The 18,125-nt window shown below is 39.1% G+C and overlaps 1 protein-coding gene across 1 annotated transcript; it reads left to right on the plus strand.

The window, feature by feature from the left end:
* Positions 1 to 14,829: 14,829 nt before the first annotated feature.
* On the plus strand, positions 14,830 to 16,783 carry LOC124272121 (monocarboxylate transporter 5-like). The gene is made up of 3 exons (XM_046707271.1): positions 14,830 to 15,121; positions 15,402 to 15,452; positions 16,230 to 16,783. The coding sequence occupies exons 1-3, from the start codon at positions 14,905 to 14,907 to the stop codon at positions 16,292 to 16,294; spliced, it is 333 nt and encodes a 110-aa protein (XP_046563227.1). The 5' UTR covers positions 14,830 to 14,904; the 3' UTR covers positions 16,295 to 16,783.
* Positions 16,784 to 18,125: the final 1,342 nt, after the last annotated feature.

The raw sequence follows: 18,125 nt of genomic DNA on the forward strand, positions 1-18,125 counted from the left end.
TAGAGCTTCCGTTCGGGGGGAATATCAGAAGGACAGCGATACATTTATCTCCAATGTTGTAGAAGGCACTCCACTTACTTAGGAACACAATAACTTAATGAGATATTGCATTCATGTTGGAATCAATATTTTCGGCCCCAATCAGATGTGAACTTGAACATGCCAGGTCTGCATCTATGTCAGACTTAAGGTCTGCGAGTTGTTTTGCAGCACTTGGGCGTAATAGTCATATAGGCCTGCTCCAAACAACGGAATACAAAGAAACTATTTTTCATTTCATGTCTCACAGAATATATAATTTGATATGGCATTGTTTGTTGTCGCATACTTTTGCGCTAGTGAAACAAATGTGGACAACTTAAAGCTGCATGGCGTTATTACAGCAAAGGATGAGCGGAAGGAGAAATAACATGGTTCAGACACTGTGAGACTATTAAGAAAGGTAACATCATATTCCCATCATGTACCGCCGAACAATAGTTTACAGTAGTGAGATGAATAAACTTAAGAAATTACGAGTTGGTACGTGTGGCATATTTGGCTGAGCTCTAAGAGAGATAAAGTGCTATTCTGTTGGGACAGCTGGGACACTTGCAAGGACAAGGGGCAGCTCTTCGCCCTTTTGTTCATCACTCACAAGATTTGCCAACACCGCACACAAAGCGTAACTGATACTTGTAGCAAGAGCGAGTGCAGCTTAATAAGCCATGTTAGCTTGCGTTATACTGCTTTGTTAGTCAGGCTCTTTTGATGATAAGAATATTGAGGACATGTGAACGTTGATTTCAAACGTACTAAAATGTGTGAAAATGAAATTACATGAACCAAGTAATTCACAAGATGGAAACAAATGATCATCTTGCTTGAGCACAGGTAACATGAAGGTGTATGAACCGTTCATATACATACCCCTGATATCCGGTATGATACATACATATCTAAGGTGTGTAAACATTAGCAAATTTGAAAACTTACATGTGTTTCCCCACCTCAGTAAATTTACATGTTTCCAACCTGAGGAAACTTAGAACGAAATCGGAAATCTCACCACCCATTAAAATTCAAAGGAATGCATCGGAAATACTGTATGATCATGTATTTACTGGGGTATCTGTTTTGCAAATCATGTTTGGAAATAACTGACAATCCGGTCAGGGCATACATGAACGAGGTCATTGTGCATACGAAAATGTACGATGAGCATATGTTTAACAGGTATAGATTCATATGAAATATATGCCCGAAGTTAGGAAATATCTGAAAACATATGTAAATCCGGTCATGGCATGTATTTCCTACTGTATTTTCGTTTATTTCAATGGTTTACTATCCGGCTTTTGGTCCTGTGGTTCTTCGAGGGCGACGAGCTACGTGCCCTGGGATGGATGCTTTCTGACACATCCATGTCCTCGAGAGAACCATATTTGTTGTATAATTGTATACGGTTTTCTGAACCCTTAGAGGGTCTACCGCTTTTTTGCACACTTTCCGTCCTAGGTTTAACTGTATTTTTGACCACATTTTCTGAAGTTGTGTCGGATCCAGTCTTCTGAGTGGACAATAATTGAACTTCATCCTGAACTTTGGTTTGTACCGACTCTGAAGTCTGACTAGATTGTTCAGGTGTAAGAAGGTGAGGGGTATCGTTTGTAACCCAGGTCAAGTCTGTTTGACACTCTATTGAACTACTGGAAACTGGCGAATTTACTTTTGACAAGCTTTCGGAGGGTGTCCTGACGACTGATGCATATGATTCATTTGGAACGGTTGAATCAACAAGCTTTTTGACATCAGCGAAGCTAATGTTTTGAATGAATTTAACCTTGTTTATTTCCATTTGTTTTTTCCATATGGGACAGTCCTTAGAAAAGGAGGAATGATTATCTGAACAATTTGTGCATTTCTTTAAGGCACTTTCACAATCTTCAGTTACGTGTGAAGTTTCGCTACAGTGACCACATGTTATAGGCTTTGTGCAGGTGTTGACACCGTGGCCATACTTTTGGCACCTGAAACAGCGCAAGGGATTTGGGATGTAAATAGCAACTGTGATGTAACCAACCTTTAGAGACTTTGGAGGATTTTGTGAAGAGAACGAAAAGAGGTACGTGTTTGTCGGAATTACGTCTTTGTTTTTGCGGGTGGTAAATCGCTTGACATATGTCACTCCCTGATCTTTCATTTCGGATACGATGTCCAGTTCTGACATGTCGGCCAATAAACGATCTCTGTCTCTTATAATTCCTTTGCTGGTGTTCAGTGTTCTGTGTGCAGTAACTGAAACGTGGATTCCAGCAAATGTTTCTGTAGTCATCAGGTTGGCAGCTTGTTGTTTCCGAAGGCATTCAATCAATAATGATCCCGAACGCAAGCGTTTTATGGTCTTTACTTCACCTGCGATGCCATATATACCCTTGGAAACCACAAAAGGATTCAGCTTTAGTGGTGTCTCGTCTACAGTATCGAGAACCAGGAAACGTGGCCAATTTTCTGTTGATTTGGAAGGTCTCTGCTCATCATCATTATCGAGTGGACGTTTTGTTTTTTTTGTGGGGGTTTGGTAATCCATGGTAAGTTTAATTTGATTCATCATCCGGGCTCCCCACCCATCACGGAGTATCACAAGGACAATGCTAATCACAAGTGGGTTTCCGACTTGCAGCACCAAGGATACCCGGATGATATACTCAAACAGAACAATCAACAAGCAATTATTCCACCAGATTGGCCCATGAACCACTGCCTTCTGGACATAGGACTCTAGGCAAATTTCAATAGAACATTTTATTGATGACATTCATGGTAATCAATCACAATAATACTAAATCGCAGTTGTACAATGAAAATATAATATATCATCTTGAAGCCAAGATCACTGACAAAAATTTGAAATAATTTCTAAAATTTGTGCAGCAAAATTTAAATGTACAGGGCTTAACATGACCAGCCGATTGATAGAACCGGGCCAGTTCTACCACCCGCCTAGGTGAAGTAAGGGGCGAAGTGGTGTGTTGGGCAGAGGAACACTGTTCCTGGAACCAGTGCCCTCAACCACCAGCCTCCCGTCCTCCACCGACACAGGGGCGCAACCCACGGCAAACGGGTTGGTGGACCTAATATCCCCCCGGGTCCACAACAGGGGGTTGAAGGGCGCTTAGCGTTACCCAGCACCCACCACGAGGAGGTGGCCCTTCATGGGTGCCGTGTCAGGTGGAGATGGAGTTACCTCCATATCCAGAAGACCAAAGGAGTTATGGACCTCGACGGTGACCTCTGAAGGGGAGGTGGCCTTTGGTTTTGTGTTTGGCAGTTGCTCAAGCTGCTTTAGTCACTCTAGCTTCTTTTTCCCTTTTTTGCGCGTAGTTTCTGTTTCTGGTTTTGGCATTTGTTCTGGTGTTTGTGATTCAGAAGTTTTGACTTTTGGCTTTGGACACCACACAAAATGACTGTATTACCCAAATTTACTAACGTCAGGAAAAACTCGTTTCATCCGGCGGCCATATGAACAACGTTTGAAATCTACGTATCATCTGGCCGTCAGATTTACATACGTTTAAAGGGGTGTTAAAATAAACCAACATTCAACTCTGCATTTACATGTATTTCACAGGTGTGTAAATCTGGCCATTGTTTTCATGTGTTTCCTAACATGTGTAACATATGTAAATGCTGTGATTGTAGGATATGCATTTCAATCACAGGACCAAAAAACGGATAGTAAACCATTGAAATAAACGTAAATACAGCAGGAAATACATGCCATGACCGGATTTACGTATGTTTTCAGATATTTCCTAACTTCGGGCATATATTTCATATGAATCTATACCTTTGAAACATATGCTCATCGTACATTTTCGTATGCACAAGCACCTCGTTCATGTATGCCCTGACCGGATTGTCAGGGATTTCCAAACATGAATTGCAAAACTGATACCCCGGTTAATACATGATCATACAGTATTTCCAATGCATTCCTTTCAATTTCAATGGGTACTGAAATTTCCGATTTTGTTCTAAGTTTCCTCAGGTTGGAATCATGTGAATTTACTGAGGTGGGGAAACACATGTAAATTTTCAAATTTGCAAATATTTACACACCTTAGATCTTTATGTATCATACCGGATTTCAGGGGTATGTATATGAACGGTTCATACACCTTCACCTTACCTGTACTCAAGCAAGAAGATCATATGTTTCCATCATTTGAATTACTTGGTTCATGTAATTTCATTTTCACACATTTTAGTACGTTTGAAATCAACGTTCACATGTCCTCAATATTCTTATCTCCAAAACAGCCTGACAAAGAAAGCAGTATTACGCAAGTTCACACGCCTTATCAAGCTGCACTCGCTCATGCTACCAGTATCAGTTACGCCTTGTCTGTGGTCTTGGCAAATCTTGTGAGGTGCATGTTTCGAGGGATTAAAAGGTTCAGTGGTGAACAAAGGGCGATGTGTTGCCCCTTTGTCCTCGCAGGTGTCCCTAGCCGTCCCAATAGAATAGCTCTTTGTCTCTCTTGGAGCACAGCCAAATATGCTACACTAACCAACTCGTAATTTCTTAAGTCTGTTCAGCTCGCGCATCACTACTGTAAAATATTTTGTGGCAGTACATAATTGGAATATTATTGCACTGCATGTGACCTTCCTTAATAGTCTCACAATGCCTGAACAATGTTATTTCTCCTTCCGCTCAGCCTTTGCTGTAGTAACGCCACACACAAAAAATAGTTTTTATCGCGTAGCGATTATGACCGGATGGCACAGGCGGGTGCGTATACCATTGGCATGTTGGGCCTCTGTGCCTTTTGTAAAATTCGTCTTGATTGTCCTGTTTAAATTGACGACCCATAAACCCAGATTCCGAAAGCAAATGTCACACAAGTAAACGTGATGTTGCATTGCTGTACTTTTCCATGTGGGAAAAGTCCTCCTAACAAGATATATATTCCGTTGTTTGGAGCAGGCCTATGACTATTACGCCCCAGTGTTGCTAAACATCTTGCAGACCTTTAACCTGACATAGACGCAGACCTCGCATGTTCAAGTTCAGATCTGACAGGTGCCGAAAATATTGATTCCGACAAGAATGCAATATCTCAGTGGGTTATTGTTTTCCTAAGTAAGTGGAGTGCTGTCTACAACATTGGAGATAATGGTATCGTCGTCTTCCTGATATTCCCCCGAACGGAAGCTCTACTCATTTATGGTACAATGTGTAAGTTACAGATTTGTAGGGAATAGTCTTAAGACTTTTCTACTTTGACCAGGATTCTTCGAACTTGCAACAGTCGTTTGAGAAGATCAAGAGAGAAAGGGGTAGTGTGCAATGTATCTGGCGGACGTATATGGAGAAAGTTCGAAGAATGTTGCTGTATAAATACAATAATAGAAATACCGGTTATGTTTGAAACGTACCCTCAATCTGATAGCCAGTGAGATTATTGTGAAAGATCGCAATATGTATCATCATAAACGGTCCCAGATAAAAGTACATGTGTCATTCATTACCACATTATATCCCCATTATAGACACGGGACATGGTTGTTACAGGTAAGGCAAACACTTTCTTCTATAGGTGTCTGCCTGTTTCACGCTACATACATGTATTCAGATTATTGAGAAAAGTAGCGACGCAAGTTCTCCTCCATCACACATATAATTGTATAGATATCCAGTGATTAGGGATAGCGCTACAGCTATTTGCAACTTATTGAAATTTACGACATACACTATCATCTGCAGTAGTAAGGCCGTACCTAGCATCGTATTTATTTCTCTCTTACATAAGGTGAAATGTCACAGGGTTGTCATGGTAACGATAATTTGGCATACTATTTATTGTCTTATTCTTTTATCTGCGATTAGAATTTAAATCAGTTTTGGCGTGAGCTTGTTTAGAGAAAAGAAGCTGTTAAACGAATATTAATGTGATCGAACCTATAGGTCTTTGTCAAAGCGCGTTTCAAACCACTTACATAAAAAACCTTCATGATAAATATCTGCTAGTCCATGGCACGATTCCAACCATATCATGAGCATGTGTTTGTGAATCATAATCAAATAATGATGTTACAAGGCGTCCATGCCGCGTCAACAACACATGGAAACGCACGAGAATTGCAATACGGGCCCCGAAACCACTGATGCTATGGGACCTGGAGACACAATTCATGTCATTGAGCGTATGTAGGCAAAACACAAAATGGATACTCGTGCTGTTATGCTTTTGAATTATTAAGTATTCGTTCTTGTCACGGGATACATGTATACTGTCATGTTTCAACCAAATGTACATTCGAAGGATATCGAAATCTAGGTTAAGCTATTGGAATCATATTTACAATTAAAAGACCCAAACAATGGTCTTGTCCAAATATTTTGTTTTCCATATCTTGTCCCAATCTGTATCCAGAGACCATACAATAGTCTATTATATAGTCTCTGTTTTATCATAGTCAGAGAACGATATTATTTCCCCTTCCGCCCAACCCTTACTGTAATGCTTACGCCGTAAATGAAGCATATCTAGATATTCGCAGGTTCAGCGTCTGTTAAAACTCAATGCAGGGTTCGGGTTACAGAGTAAACAATACCGAACACCGGCGGCTGGCGGGGACCAACATCTCCAGTAACATTTACATCTGCCAACGCTTAATTCGCAAGTGGTGAGGCAATACGCTAATGAGGCTAAGGGTCCTGTACCATGTTTGTGAAATATCTGTGATGCCTTATATGAAGTTTATAATCTAAGCAAGTCTAGCTAGCTAAGTCACTGCTTGAAGAAAAGCTCCTTTAGAATTTGATTTGGTAAATATTAGTATTTCACTGACTCAATCACATTGGAAAACGCATAGCAGCCTATAATTCATTGTGACTATGATTAAGCCATCACTGTAAAACACAAGGGTTATTTCCTTTGAGTTAACTGACAGGCTTTCGGTATCAAATATTTAGAACTCCAGCCAAAGGTGATGTTATACTGTCTGGAAATATGGCGTTTTTGTAATGCTTTGGTTGCACTTAATGATAATTGTTAAATGTACATATGATGTTTTTGAAGAATAATCTCAGCTGACTCAGAGACTTTGAACGTGTTTTCCCCCACTCTTTCCACACCGATCCTTCAGTTTTTATGTTTGTGACATGATCTGCCCACTGATAATTTAAAACAGGTATATAAATAATAACTGTTTGCAATCTTTACCCAATTTAGTTTTCCATTTATTTAGCAATTTTCAGTTTCTATTAATTTCTGGAAATGTTGTACGGAGGTACATTTGATTAACAGTTTCACCCAATAACAGTAAAGCATACTTATAAAACGTTTCGGTACTTTGATGGATTAATAAGTTCACATTATATTCCATGATATTGGGATGCCAAAATGATTAACATTATTATATAATGTATAACAAATCAGACAGCAAAAAGCAAAAATTAAAAACGCATGAGCAACATAAATGATGTCAGGTAGTAAGCTTTCAATAATTACAGTAACTGCTTAGTTATCTAACTTTATGAACTAGTTGCAATCACAACAGTTTTCTATAATCTACCCAAGAGATGGAATCAACTATGCGATACGAATGCATCAATACAAAACACATTTAGGCAATACATCAGGATATTTATATCGCAAGGGTCCGTGATACATCGATGTATCGCCACAAGAGACGATATATCCCGATACTACTGAAGTACTGCTGAAAGTTGTAAGGAGTATTGCATTAGGAATAGGAAGGGAGTCTCTTTGAAATTCTTCTGAAGTGAACCTTGTACTGTGAGACGAACTTAAGAATAATGCCGACCTGTCATTTGAACCCGTGCATCTGAATAGCGGTGGAGTCCATTTTACCATTAAGGTGCCGAGGGTTTGTAAAGCGATAAACTGTCAGTGTTGGCATTGTATTGGTTACTGTGTAACAGTGTTGAATGTATTGGCTAATTGCGCATTTATCAAAATCATCAAATTCAATTTTCCCTTCGGTGCGAGTACGCACTTTCCCTGGGCTTGTGAACTTACTGCTACCCATCGCGGGAACGCATTTACAAGGCGCGTAGCAAGCCAATTTTTGTCGTGTAAGCCCGATAGGCTGCAAAGCTGTATATTTAGTTAGTGTTGAGGCCTTGCCCAACTTTCATTTTCAAAATCATGTCTAAGCCCGGGGCTTTTTTCATGGTGATAATTTCAAAAAAACCAAATCACTTTATTAGGCATTGGGCTAAAAATGGAATTTTAACAATTAAGGACCTTTGTAACGAAGATATTTTAGGTCTTTTGAAGATCTGAAACTCAAATTTGATATTGGAGGAACATATATGGTTTTTGTAATGTTGATAGTGAAACTTTATGTCATGTACAGTGAGACCTCGGAAACCCGGAACCCAGATATCCGGAAACCTCACCTTCCGGTCAATTTTTAGAAAAAAACAATCTCTTACGTTATAAAAGTGACTGTCTATAACGGATATTCGGTGTCCGTTTCCGGACGGTACATTTTTCAAACAAACCGGCTAAATCAACACAAAATTGACTCACCTATCCGCACGAAGCTTTGATCCACCGCTAACCGTGTGAAGGGAAGCGCGAGAGTCCCACGTGTTTTGACACGACACATGGTCTGCTAATCCGGATCAAGGTATTGGTGGTGATTAGAAGGCCTAGCTGACACTGAGTTAGCCATTGAGTTCTAACTGTTAAGTTGTTTATTCAGTCAAAGTAAAAAAAGTGCAGTGTGTCGATATTCAAGTCAGTTGGTCTTTCAATTGATCACCAACTGGCTAGTCAACCTACTAAACGCAAGCGCTACGCAGTGACAGCCAAGGAAAAGAAAGAGATATGTCTTTACAAAGAACAAAATCCAAAAGTAAGCTTTGATAACATAAGCAAATATTTCGAAGGCCTACTCGGCTACTATGAGAACAATGGCGACCGTGAAAACCTGGACAAAATGTTGTCCGTCGTGTTGCAAAGGAGCGGCACCCAGTGTAAGCAGTCCTCAATGAAAGACGTTTTCAAAACTGAATAATTGTAAAGGTATGATTGTCATGTATATTGGGAATGTGTTGTAACCCAAACCTTCTGGAAAGAACTTGAAAACTGGATAATCCAAAACAAACAGAAATTTGAAATAAGAAAGACTTTGCTTTGGTTTGGTTTTTGATAATAAGCCATTTGTAAATCAGGTAATCTTTTCTGCTAAAAGACATATATATATATTCGCATTTTAAAGAAAATAATTCCAAAAGTTAAGAAATTCATATCCAGAAGGAACAATAATTTTGATAATTTTCAGAGAAATGGTTTCCTTTATCCTCAGTTTTCAATCTCTGACTTAATCTGTAATCAAACTTGAATAACTTTATTGCATTATAATTTCTTCATGCTACCAGTTGATGAACTTTGATCATGCATATGTACACTTTTTGCTTTACTTTATATGCTTGTATTCAATTATGGGAACAAATGAAAAACAAAATCACCAAGAGTTTAAGGTAGCTGGTCACGTGATCATTATCGTATTCTAGTTTCAGACCATCACACCGATTACAAATGAGATATTCTTCAAGATCATTAAGGTTAACAGCTGTGTTTGTTCAAACATGCCATAGAAAGTCAAGTGAGTGTATGAGTGTTTTTTTCCAACACGTGGGCGGACATACATACATACCATTGCAACCGCTTCACAATATATTATATGCACAAATATTCTACATACACAGTGAATTTTAGTAGAGTGGGTCGTTTATGTTTCCGTAGTTCCACCAGAAGACATTTTGGATAATAAATATCACACTTTTGATATAATGATACACAATTAAGTGTTTCGCAATATATTCTTACAAACTTAGCTGCAAATACTTGCAATACTGCTGACCCACCTTTAAGCAATATTTACGTATTCACTCACTAAGTCTTTTGTCACTCCAGATGTTTTGTATGCATGCGTTGGTTATGTACAGCAAAGTATACCATATATACAGCTTAGTATTTCTAAGTAACCCACCTTCTTCACACTTTGGTGTGAAAGGTGTGAGTTGAATTTACACAGGACCCTTTGTGTGCCCTGTGGATACTATTTACACTCATATGGTCCTGCTTGCAAGTGCAATATAGCCATTATGTCACTGCATTCACCATACATTACCAATTTCCATATTGCATAAATACCTACACTGAGCACTTATCATCTTAACTTGACAACGACTGGTAAACATCTTTTGTCTTCAATGAATAACCTGTAAACACCATTCGACAGCTTAACTACTGCACCTGTGACAAACAAATGTACTATATGAACACCGAGAGGAGAGAGCAAGGTTCACATTCGTCATGTGGAGGCACCTTTAGGACAATTGTGCATGTAGCTATGAGAAGAAGTACCGCAACCTTGAATATGACTTAGCTCTTTGTCCACAAAATGTATACCAGTTCAGGTATAAAAAGAGGGGTATGGTCTTACAACAGCACGTAGCTCTCTTGATTCCAGCAGCGTGATTCTGACTTGGTTTCTGTTAAACCCGGCAAAGCCACAAAATACCATCACATTGATTAAATTGCTACAGTTCACAGAGGTGTCATAGCTCAGCACAGTTATCATTGAGGTACACAGACCAAAATAATGTTCAACACGACCCCTATGAAACTACGTCAGTGTTAAGTATCATGTGCACACATCGCACGTCACGTTGACAATGTTTTTCTCAAACTAATACATCGAAGTGTTCAAACTAATAAATCGAAGTGTTCAAACTAATACATCGAAGTGTTCAAACTAATACATCGAAGTGTCCAAACTAATACATCGAAGTGTTCAAACTAATACATCGAAGTGTAAAGAAAGGAAAGAGAAAAAGAAAGAAAGAAAATGTTTTAATTTTTTTTTCGTGTAAGCCCGGTAGGTTGCAAAACTGTATATTTAGTTAGTGTTGAGAGCTTGCCCAACTTTTCAAAATCATGTGTGAGCCCGGGCTTTATTTCATGATGGTAGCTACGCCCCTGTTTACCTTCGTCCTTTATTTTGCGCAAGATACTGACAGATATACCAGTAGCATCGCTGGCTTTTTTGAGTGCACTGTGTGTGCTGTCGGAAATAGTACACATGTACTGAATGACATTGTAGGCAACCTCACGTGTTTGTGAATGAATGACTTGACCCCGTTTACCCAATTTAGAGTGCGACATGATAAGTTTCAAATACCTGCAGAGTTTAATACTCTTTTAACAGTCCACTTTACAATATACTAGTATACATATGCTCGAGCAGAAACACAACGTTTCGGAATCATTGCGTAGAAAGTGATCACAAATATCACGTGCGCGAAGTTTTCACACCTGTTCCCCTTTCGAGTAGGTAATGGATCAGTTCACGGCACGCTCCCAGCTGTCCTTTCACAAACGCGTCTTTCGCGCACCTCATTCTAATGTTGGTTGGACAGTGGGAATATTTGTTTGTATCTGTTACATGAACAAAGTAGTTGGTGTAGAAGTGATAGAGTGTGAACATTTCAAACTCTGTGAACTGTACAAAACTTGTCTTCAAGCAATTGAAATATGTTTTAGTTGTTTGACAAATAACACCATTTATTCACAACTATGAATGATGTCTTAGCTTTGTTAAGAAAGAGAATAAAGATAAGATACAATTTAGACAGCAGACTTAAGAGTTTGTTCAGTGATTCTGAATTCTGATATAAATTACATTGAATTGTTTGTGAAAGAATTGGTGTAGAAACACAACTTCCCAAAGGAAACTTCAGTTTCAAATTATTTTAAGGCGTGCTGAACATGTTTGACTGTACCTACTTCAACATGAAATGCTGAAATTTTATGAGATCAACAGCTCTTTAAGTGTGTGTGGGAATGTAACACAGGTTTTAATGAATTTATAACTATTTTTAGTCACGATGTGGCTGAAATACTGCAACTGTGACTATAAACTTTAACTCACTCACTCACTCATGATATATCGTCTCGCCTCATTAATCTGGTATCAGGATATATCGTCTCTCCTCTTAGACTACGAAGCACAGCTCTAATACCAAGTATGTGCATATTTACACATTTACAACAGTACTTCACATCATTAATGCATTGTAATCATCTTTTTCGAAAGTATAGATAATGAAATTTGTGCAGCTATGTGAACACACCTGTCTGTGTTTTATTGCAATCAGCAGTCTCTCCTTGTATGTCAGATATAAGAAGTGTACCTAAGGTCAATTATTTAAACTATAATGTAATTTCCATTACAAAAAGTATAAACGGTATTACCTACTGATCAGAAAGGCTTATCAGTACCCCACCACCACCACCCCGCCCTAGGCCTACCCCATCCCACATCCTCTCCCTCTCACACACATGCACACACACTCTCCCTAACATGCATATCGCTCTGGCCCATAGACCCAATATTGTAACCTTTTAAACAGACATCATGTGTATGTCAAGAAAGGCAGGCATGCACGTTAATAGTGGTGCTCAGTCATGGGTATCACTTCGCCATGTGTTTCTAATGATCTCCGTGCATTATGGCGTGGTCCGACCCGCTAACGAACCCGATGTGACAGTTACATTACAGAACCACTGAAATACATGTTAAAGTAGTGTTAATCTTGTAACACTATATTTACCCATTACAAACCATTTACGCGTGTGCTAAATATATGACAAACCTAACCCTGGTCGAGATTTAAAGGTATTGAAATGCATGTCCTACAATCACAGCATTTACATACGTTACACATGATAGAACACACATGAAAACAATGGCCAGATTTACACACCTGTGAAGTACATGTAAATACAGAGTTGAGTGTTCATTTATTTTAACACGACACAGGCACATTAAGACTGAAAATATATTATTTTGATATAAGGCAAAGATCTTAATTTCAATTGAAAAAAAAGAGACGAAGTAATTTTGAAGATTCACAGACTAACAACATCTATATTGGGGCTACAGGTGCAGGAAGCATCTTCAATTATAAAATCACATTCCACAAACATCAGATAAAGGTTTCTCTGACAAGCATATTTATTGGTATCTTGCCAAGCTCTCTCCTCTCTGAATGCAGTATAACCAGAGTGCTGTGGTCACCACCTCAGGTGGCCAAATTCAGCCATCCCATTACTTTACAGTATTTTCTTACAGACATATATATGGAAAACTTTTACGGGTATGGAAAGAGTAGGGGGAAACACGTCCAAAGTATTAGTCAGCTGAGATTATCCTTCAAAAACATCATATGTACAACAATCACTTATCATTATGTGCAACCAAAGCATTGCAAAAAGGCCATATTTCCAGACAGCATAACATCACCTTTGGCCGGAGTTCCAACTAATTTGACACCGAAAGCCTGTCAGTTAACGCAAAGGAAATAACCCTTGTGTTTTAAATGATGCCTTTATCATAGTCACAATGAAGTGTAGGTTGCAATGCATTTTCTAGTCTGTCTCACAGTCCCTGAACTACATTATTTTCCTTACTGCTTAGTCTGTCTCACAGTCCCTGAACCACATTATTTCCCCTACTGCCAAGCCCTCTCTGCAATGCTAAAGCCTTTAATGAAGCAAGTCTAGATCTCCTCAGGTCCAGGGTCTGTTAACATCTGCAAGAAACCTAATTCACCTTGGGGGTCGGGTTACAAAGTAAACATATCTAACTGCCATGGCTGGCCGGACTGAATCTCGTGTCTCCCTGGGGCTCCTTTTCATTTTAAATAGGTTTGTTTGTTACTATCAAAATTATATATATTCAGACACTAAGCGTTGGTCTATGTATTTTCCAATATGATGGAAATACTAAATATATGAATTTACCTAATAAAATTCTAAAGGAGCCTTTCTTCAAGCAGTGACTTAACGCCATACATAGCTAGACATGCTTAGATCATAGACTTCATATAAGGCATCATAGATATTTCACAAACCCTTAGCCTCATTAGCTTATTGCCTCACCACTTGCGAATTAAGCGTTGGCAGATGTAAATGTTACTGGCGATGTTGGTCCCGCAAGCTGTGGGTGTTTGGTATGGCACTCCATAACCCAAACCCTGCAGTGAGTTTTCCTAGAAACGGAAGAGGAAAAAATATCGTTCTGTGACTGTGATACAGACTGGGACAAGATATGGAAAACCAAAAATTTGGACAACAAACCATTGTTTGGGTGTTTTCATTGCAAATATGATTTAAATAGCTTAACCTAGATTTCGATATCCTCCGAATGTACATTTGGTGGAAAATATACATTCATCCCGAGACAAGGACGAATGTTTATATATAATTAAAAAATAGCAACAGCACTAGTATCCATTTTGTCTTTTCTCTTCTACCCGTCAAAACTAGATTAACAACTAGTCTCTGATATGAACATATTTTACAGAAAAATAGTTCATAGTATAAAACAATATATAATATAATGAAAAGGAGCCCTGAAACTTTCTCCTGAAGCTGTGCAAATCTAGACTTGCCACATTTTGTAGACTTGCGTGGGCTTGGATATATTGCTTCAGGGTCTGTATGACAGACGACGTCCCAACATACGCTCAGTCACTTGCAAGGTAATGAAACGGCAGAATCTCTGCTGGAACACAGCTCGCATTTAACAACTGAAAACTCACGGAGTATGATAATGCATCAATGTGTAGCCTTGTTCTGCACAAATGGATTTTTCTTGTATCTGCTCAGTATCATTTTCTGGTCTCTTGGGGGTTCAGCCTGCATGGTTCATTTACTAAATTTTGCTGAATTGAGTGGCAGTACACCTGCACAGTCAGCCAGTTTGTTCACTGTCATGGGTGTGCCGGCGCTTTGTTCCGGACTGCTGATTGGTTTTGCCTCTTCTGATCCAGCTATTGGAAACATTATCCTTCACGTTGGACTACAAGGAATGACAGCAGTGTCCCTTCTGCTACTCCCCGTGCTGTCACATACGTACAGTCTCCAAATGATTTTCAGTGCCCTGTATGGTACATACAGTCAGGGACCTTACACATTGGTTAGTCCTATATGCATTGAGCTGATAGGCCGATCCAAATTGGCCGTTGGATATGGTATATGTTCCTTTTGCTTTGGACTCGGCAGCATGGTTGGACCACCCATTGCAAGTAGGTTACACTTGAACGTATATTTTGCCGGTGAATGTGTGAGCGGTTGATGCGATAATGCGTTCATTAATGTGTTAATAGACGACTTGTAACCCACGACCTGACTGGTGCGTGGAGGTATGAACCAATCATCAAACATGCATAGTCATTAATGCTCAAATATGCATTTTGGTATATACTACTAAAGCTTTTAGTTTTGTTCATGACCTTAAACTATTTTATCATCAAACTGAGACATAATATTTTCTGTTAAATGAAGAACCACCACATTGTGTTTCAGGTCTTATTTATGAAAGTACTGGGGTGTATGACTTAACGTTTCTTTTCTCAGGTAGGTAATTGTGATCACCCTTATTGAAAATCGCCATATTGTCAAGAAACAAGTAAAATGAGTTTATGCACTCTGCCAGATGAAAATATGTGGAAAGAGAATAGTCCACTAAATGATGAGAGAGTAAGTGTAGATTTTGTATTTTGTTCAGATATAAACATTCGCGTTCCATTTGTTGAACTAAACAGTATGACAAACCAATAATGAAGCATGCAACTTTATGGATGACAACTTCTTGTTTACTGAAAACAGACTCGTTTCGATGTAGATTCCTACACCGCTATCACGTTTAGCTTGGTAACAGTGTAAGAATCTACATCAAATTGGTCGCTCTGTGCAATAAACAAGATGTCATCCATAAAGTTGTATGGTTCATTGTTTACTCCCCTTGTTCAAGAATGCTGAACCTTCAGGAAAAAATTTCAAACAATTGACAAACCATTGATTGTCAGGTGGTAACCTTTAATTTCTGATAGAGACAAACAATTAACTTGAGAGGAAAACCACAATCGTACAGTTTTGAGAAACAACACGATTTCTTTGTAAACATCGGATATTATTGTCTGTAAATATACATTTAATGCGCATGCTTTCTAGTTGTTTCAGTACAAAATGGTTTGCCAACACCAGTGCCTCATTGTTGTCTGCATATTTCATGTAAGGGAGTATAGTTTTACGCTGTTTTAGCAATATATCAGCAATATCACGGCGGAGGACACTGGACATGGGTACATATCTTTTTAACTCTGTGTATATTTGGTCATTGTTTCGTTGCAGGTGCCTGTTTCATCATTAGTGCCTTCCTCGCCTTGTGTATTCCATTGACCAAGAAGCCAAAATAAATGGATGTTTAAATCTATGTATGAATAGATATAGTATTTTTTATCCCCCGCAACGAATTGGGACGGGGCTGTTGGTTTGACTTCCGTCCGTCCGTCCGAGGTGATGCGGAGAGATCTTCCCAAAAACCGTCATAGACATGGAAACAAAATTTGGTATGTGCTTTCAGGACATGATGGAGATCGCAAACGGAAACCGTGTTACAACTTGTTACAGAGTTAAATATAATTTGCACATTGTATAGAGAAGCACAAACGTCATTCGGACACAACATTTTGCACAAACTGGCACGTTAAAACATTTTACGACTTTGCATTAGGCACATGTTTTGGAGTTGTCCAGGTTTTGATATCTATGGACTTTTTGAGGAGTCACTCAGTTGGATGTCAAGGCAGAAGTAAGAGACAACTTTGAGTAGCTATACGAATACCATTTTGAACAAATCAAACAACTTACTTTCCCATTGTTTGGGTGGCTATTCTAGATTTAAACGAAGAAGAAGAAGAAAAGGACCAAGTTCAATGACTCGCCTTCCTCGTCTCTTGATTCAAGATATAGACCTGCGTGAAATGAGTACATTCTTGTCCATTTGACATGTGTAACCGATGGGGTAGCGTTGGTCCCTGGCATAGCTTAGAATGGAGACAATCTGCTCACCAGGAGTATGTCCGAAGAACATATGGACTCAGTGTTGTAATGAGTTAAACACTCTTGTGGAAGAGGGTAATGTTGATGAGGCTGCACATATACTGTCCAGCTCTATAAGCGAAGCTGCAATAGCCAGTGGCATGCGAATCAGAAACAGAGTGGGACAAGGAAAGTAAGATCATTAAATCACAAGAGAATTACAAACTCCTTGAGAAGTTCAGAGCAATCAACATGAATAGTGATTTCCAACACTATATATATAGAAGGTCAAGAAATAAACTAAAAGGCACCTGCAGACAAATGAGAGAGCAGCTTCAACATAAACAGGTCACTAAAATAAGAAGTACTCACTTAGGCAATCAAGGCAATACTGGAGCAAGTCATTTTAAATGATGTTTAACAAGGGAGAGAACTCATTCTATGAGGCGCACGTACAATATTACAGCCTTGAACCTGTGTGAAATGTTGGGTACTGAAAGGCACTGTATGTCATGCGTGTGTTTATGCGTGTAAGATTGGTCGCGAGGAATGGATTCATACTGACATGATGACTGTTGTTGGATGAATATAAACATATATGTGTATATATAGAGAATCTCACCCAAGTGTCTACTGATATCAATTATATCAACACGAGTTGATAAAGTTACAAATATCCGAGGCTTTCGAGGATATTTTTACCTTTATTAACGAGTGTTGATATAATTGATATCAGTAGACACGAGGGTGAGATTCTATTTATCATCAAAAATCATTCTTCATTAGTTTTCAATGACAAATGTACATCTCTCAACACTGTACTACCATCAGACTTGTCACAGCAAAAATAACTTGGTTTCCGGACCCCGGAAACCTAACGGAAACAAAATGGAAACTTACGTTTCAACTAGGTTTCCGGAACGTTTCTCTACATTTCCTTCAAGTTTCCGGAAAACGGAAACTTACAAATTACCCAGAAACCGGCATGGCTCCAGTGCGTTTCCGTTACCCAGTTTCCAGTAAGGGCTCCAGTGCGTTTCCATTACCCACTTTCCAGTAAGGCTCCAGTGCGTTTCCGTTACCCTTTTTCCTGTAGGGCTCCAGTGCGTTTCCGTAACCCAGATTCCTGTATGGTTCCAGTGCGTTTCCGTTACGCAGATTCCTATGAGGTTCCATTGGGTTTCCCTTATCCTCTACTTTTAGATG

The sequence above is a fragment of the Haliotis rubra genome, unplaced genomic scaffold (genome assembly GCF_003918875.1).
Source record: "Haliotis rubra isolate DU_JTF1 unplaced genomic scaffold, ASM391887v1 Scf1666, whole genome shotgun sequence".
Taxonomy (NCBI): domain Eukaryota; kingdom Metazoa; phylum Mollusca; class Gastropoda; order Lepetellida; family Haliotidae; genus Haliotis; species Haliotis rubra.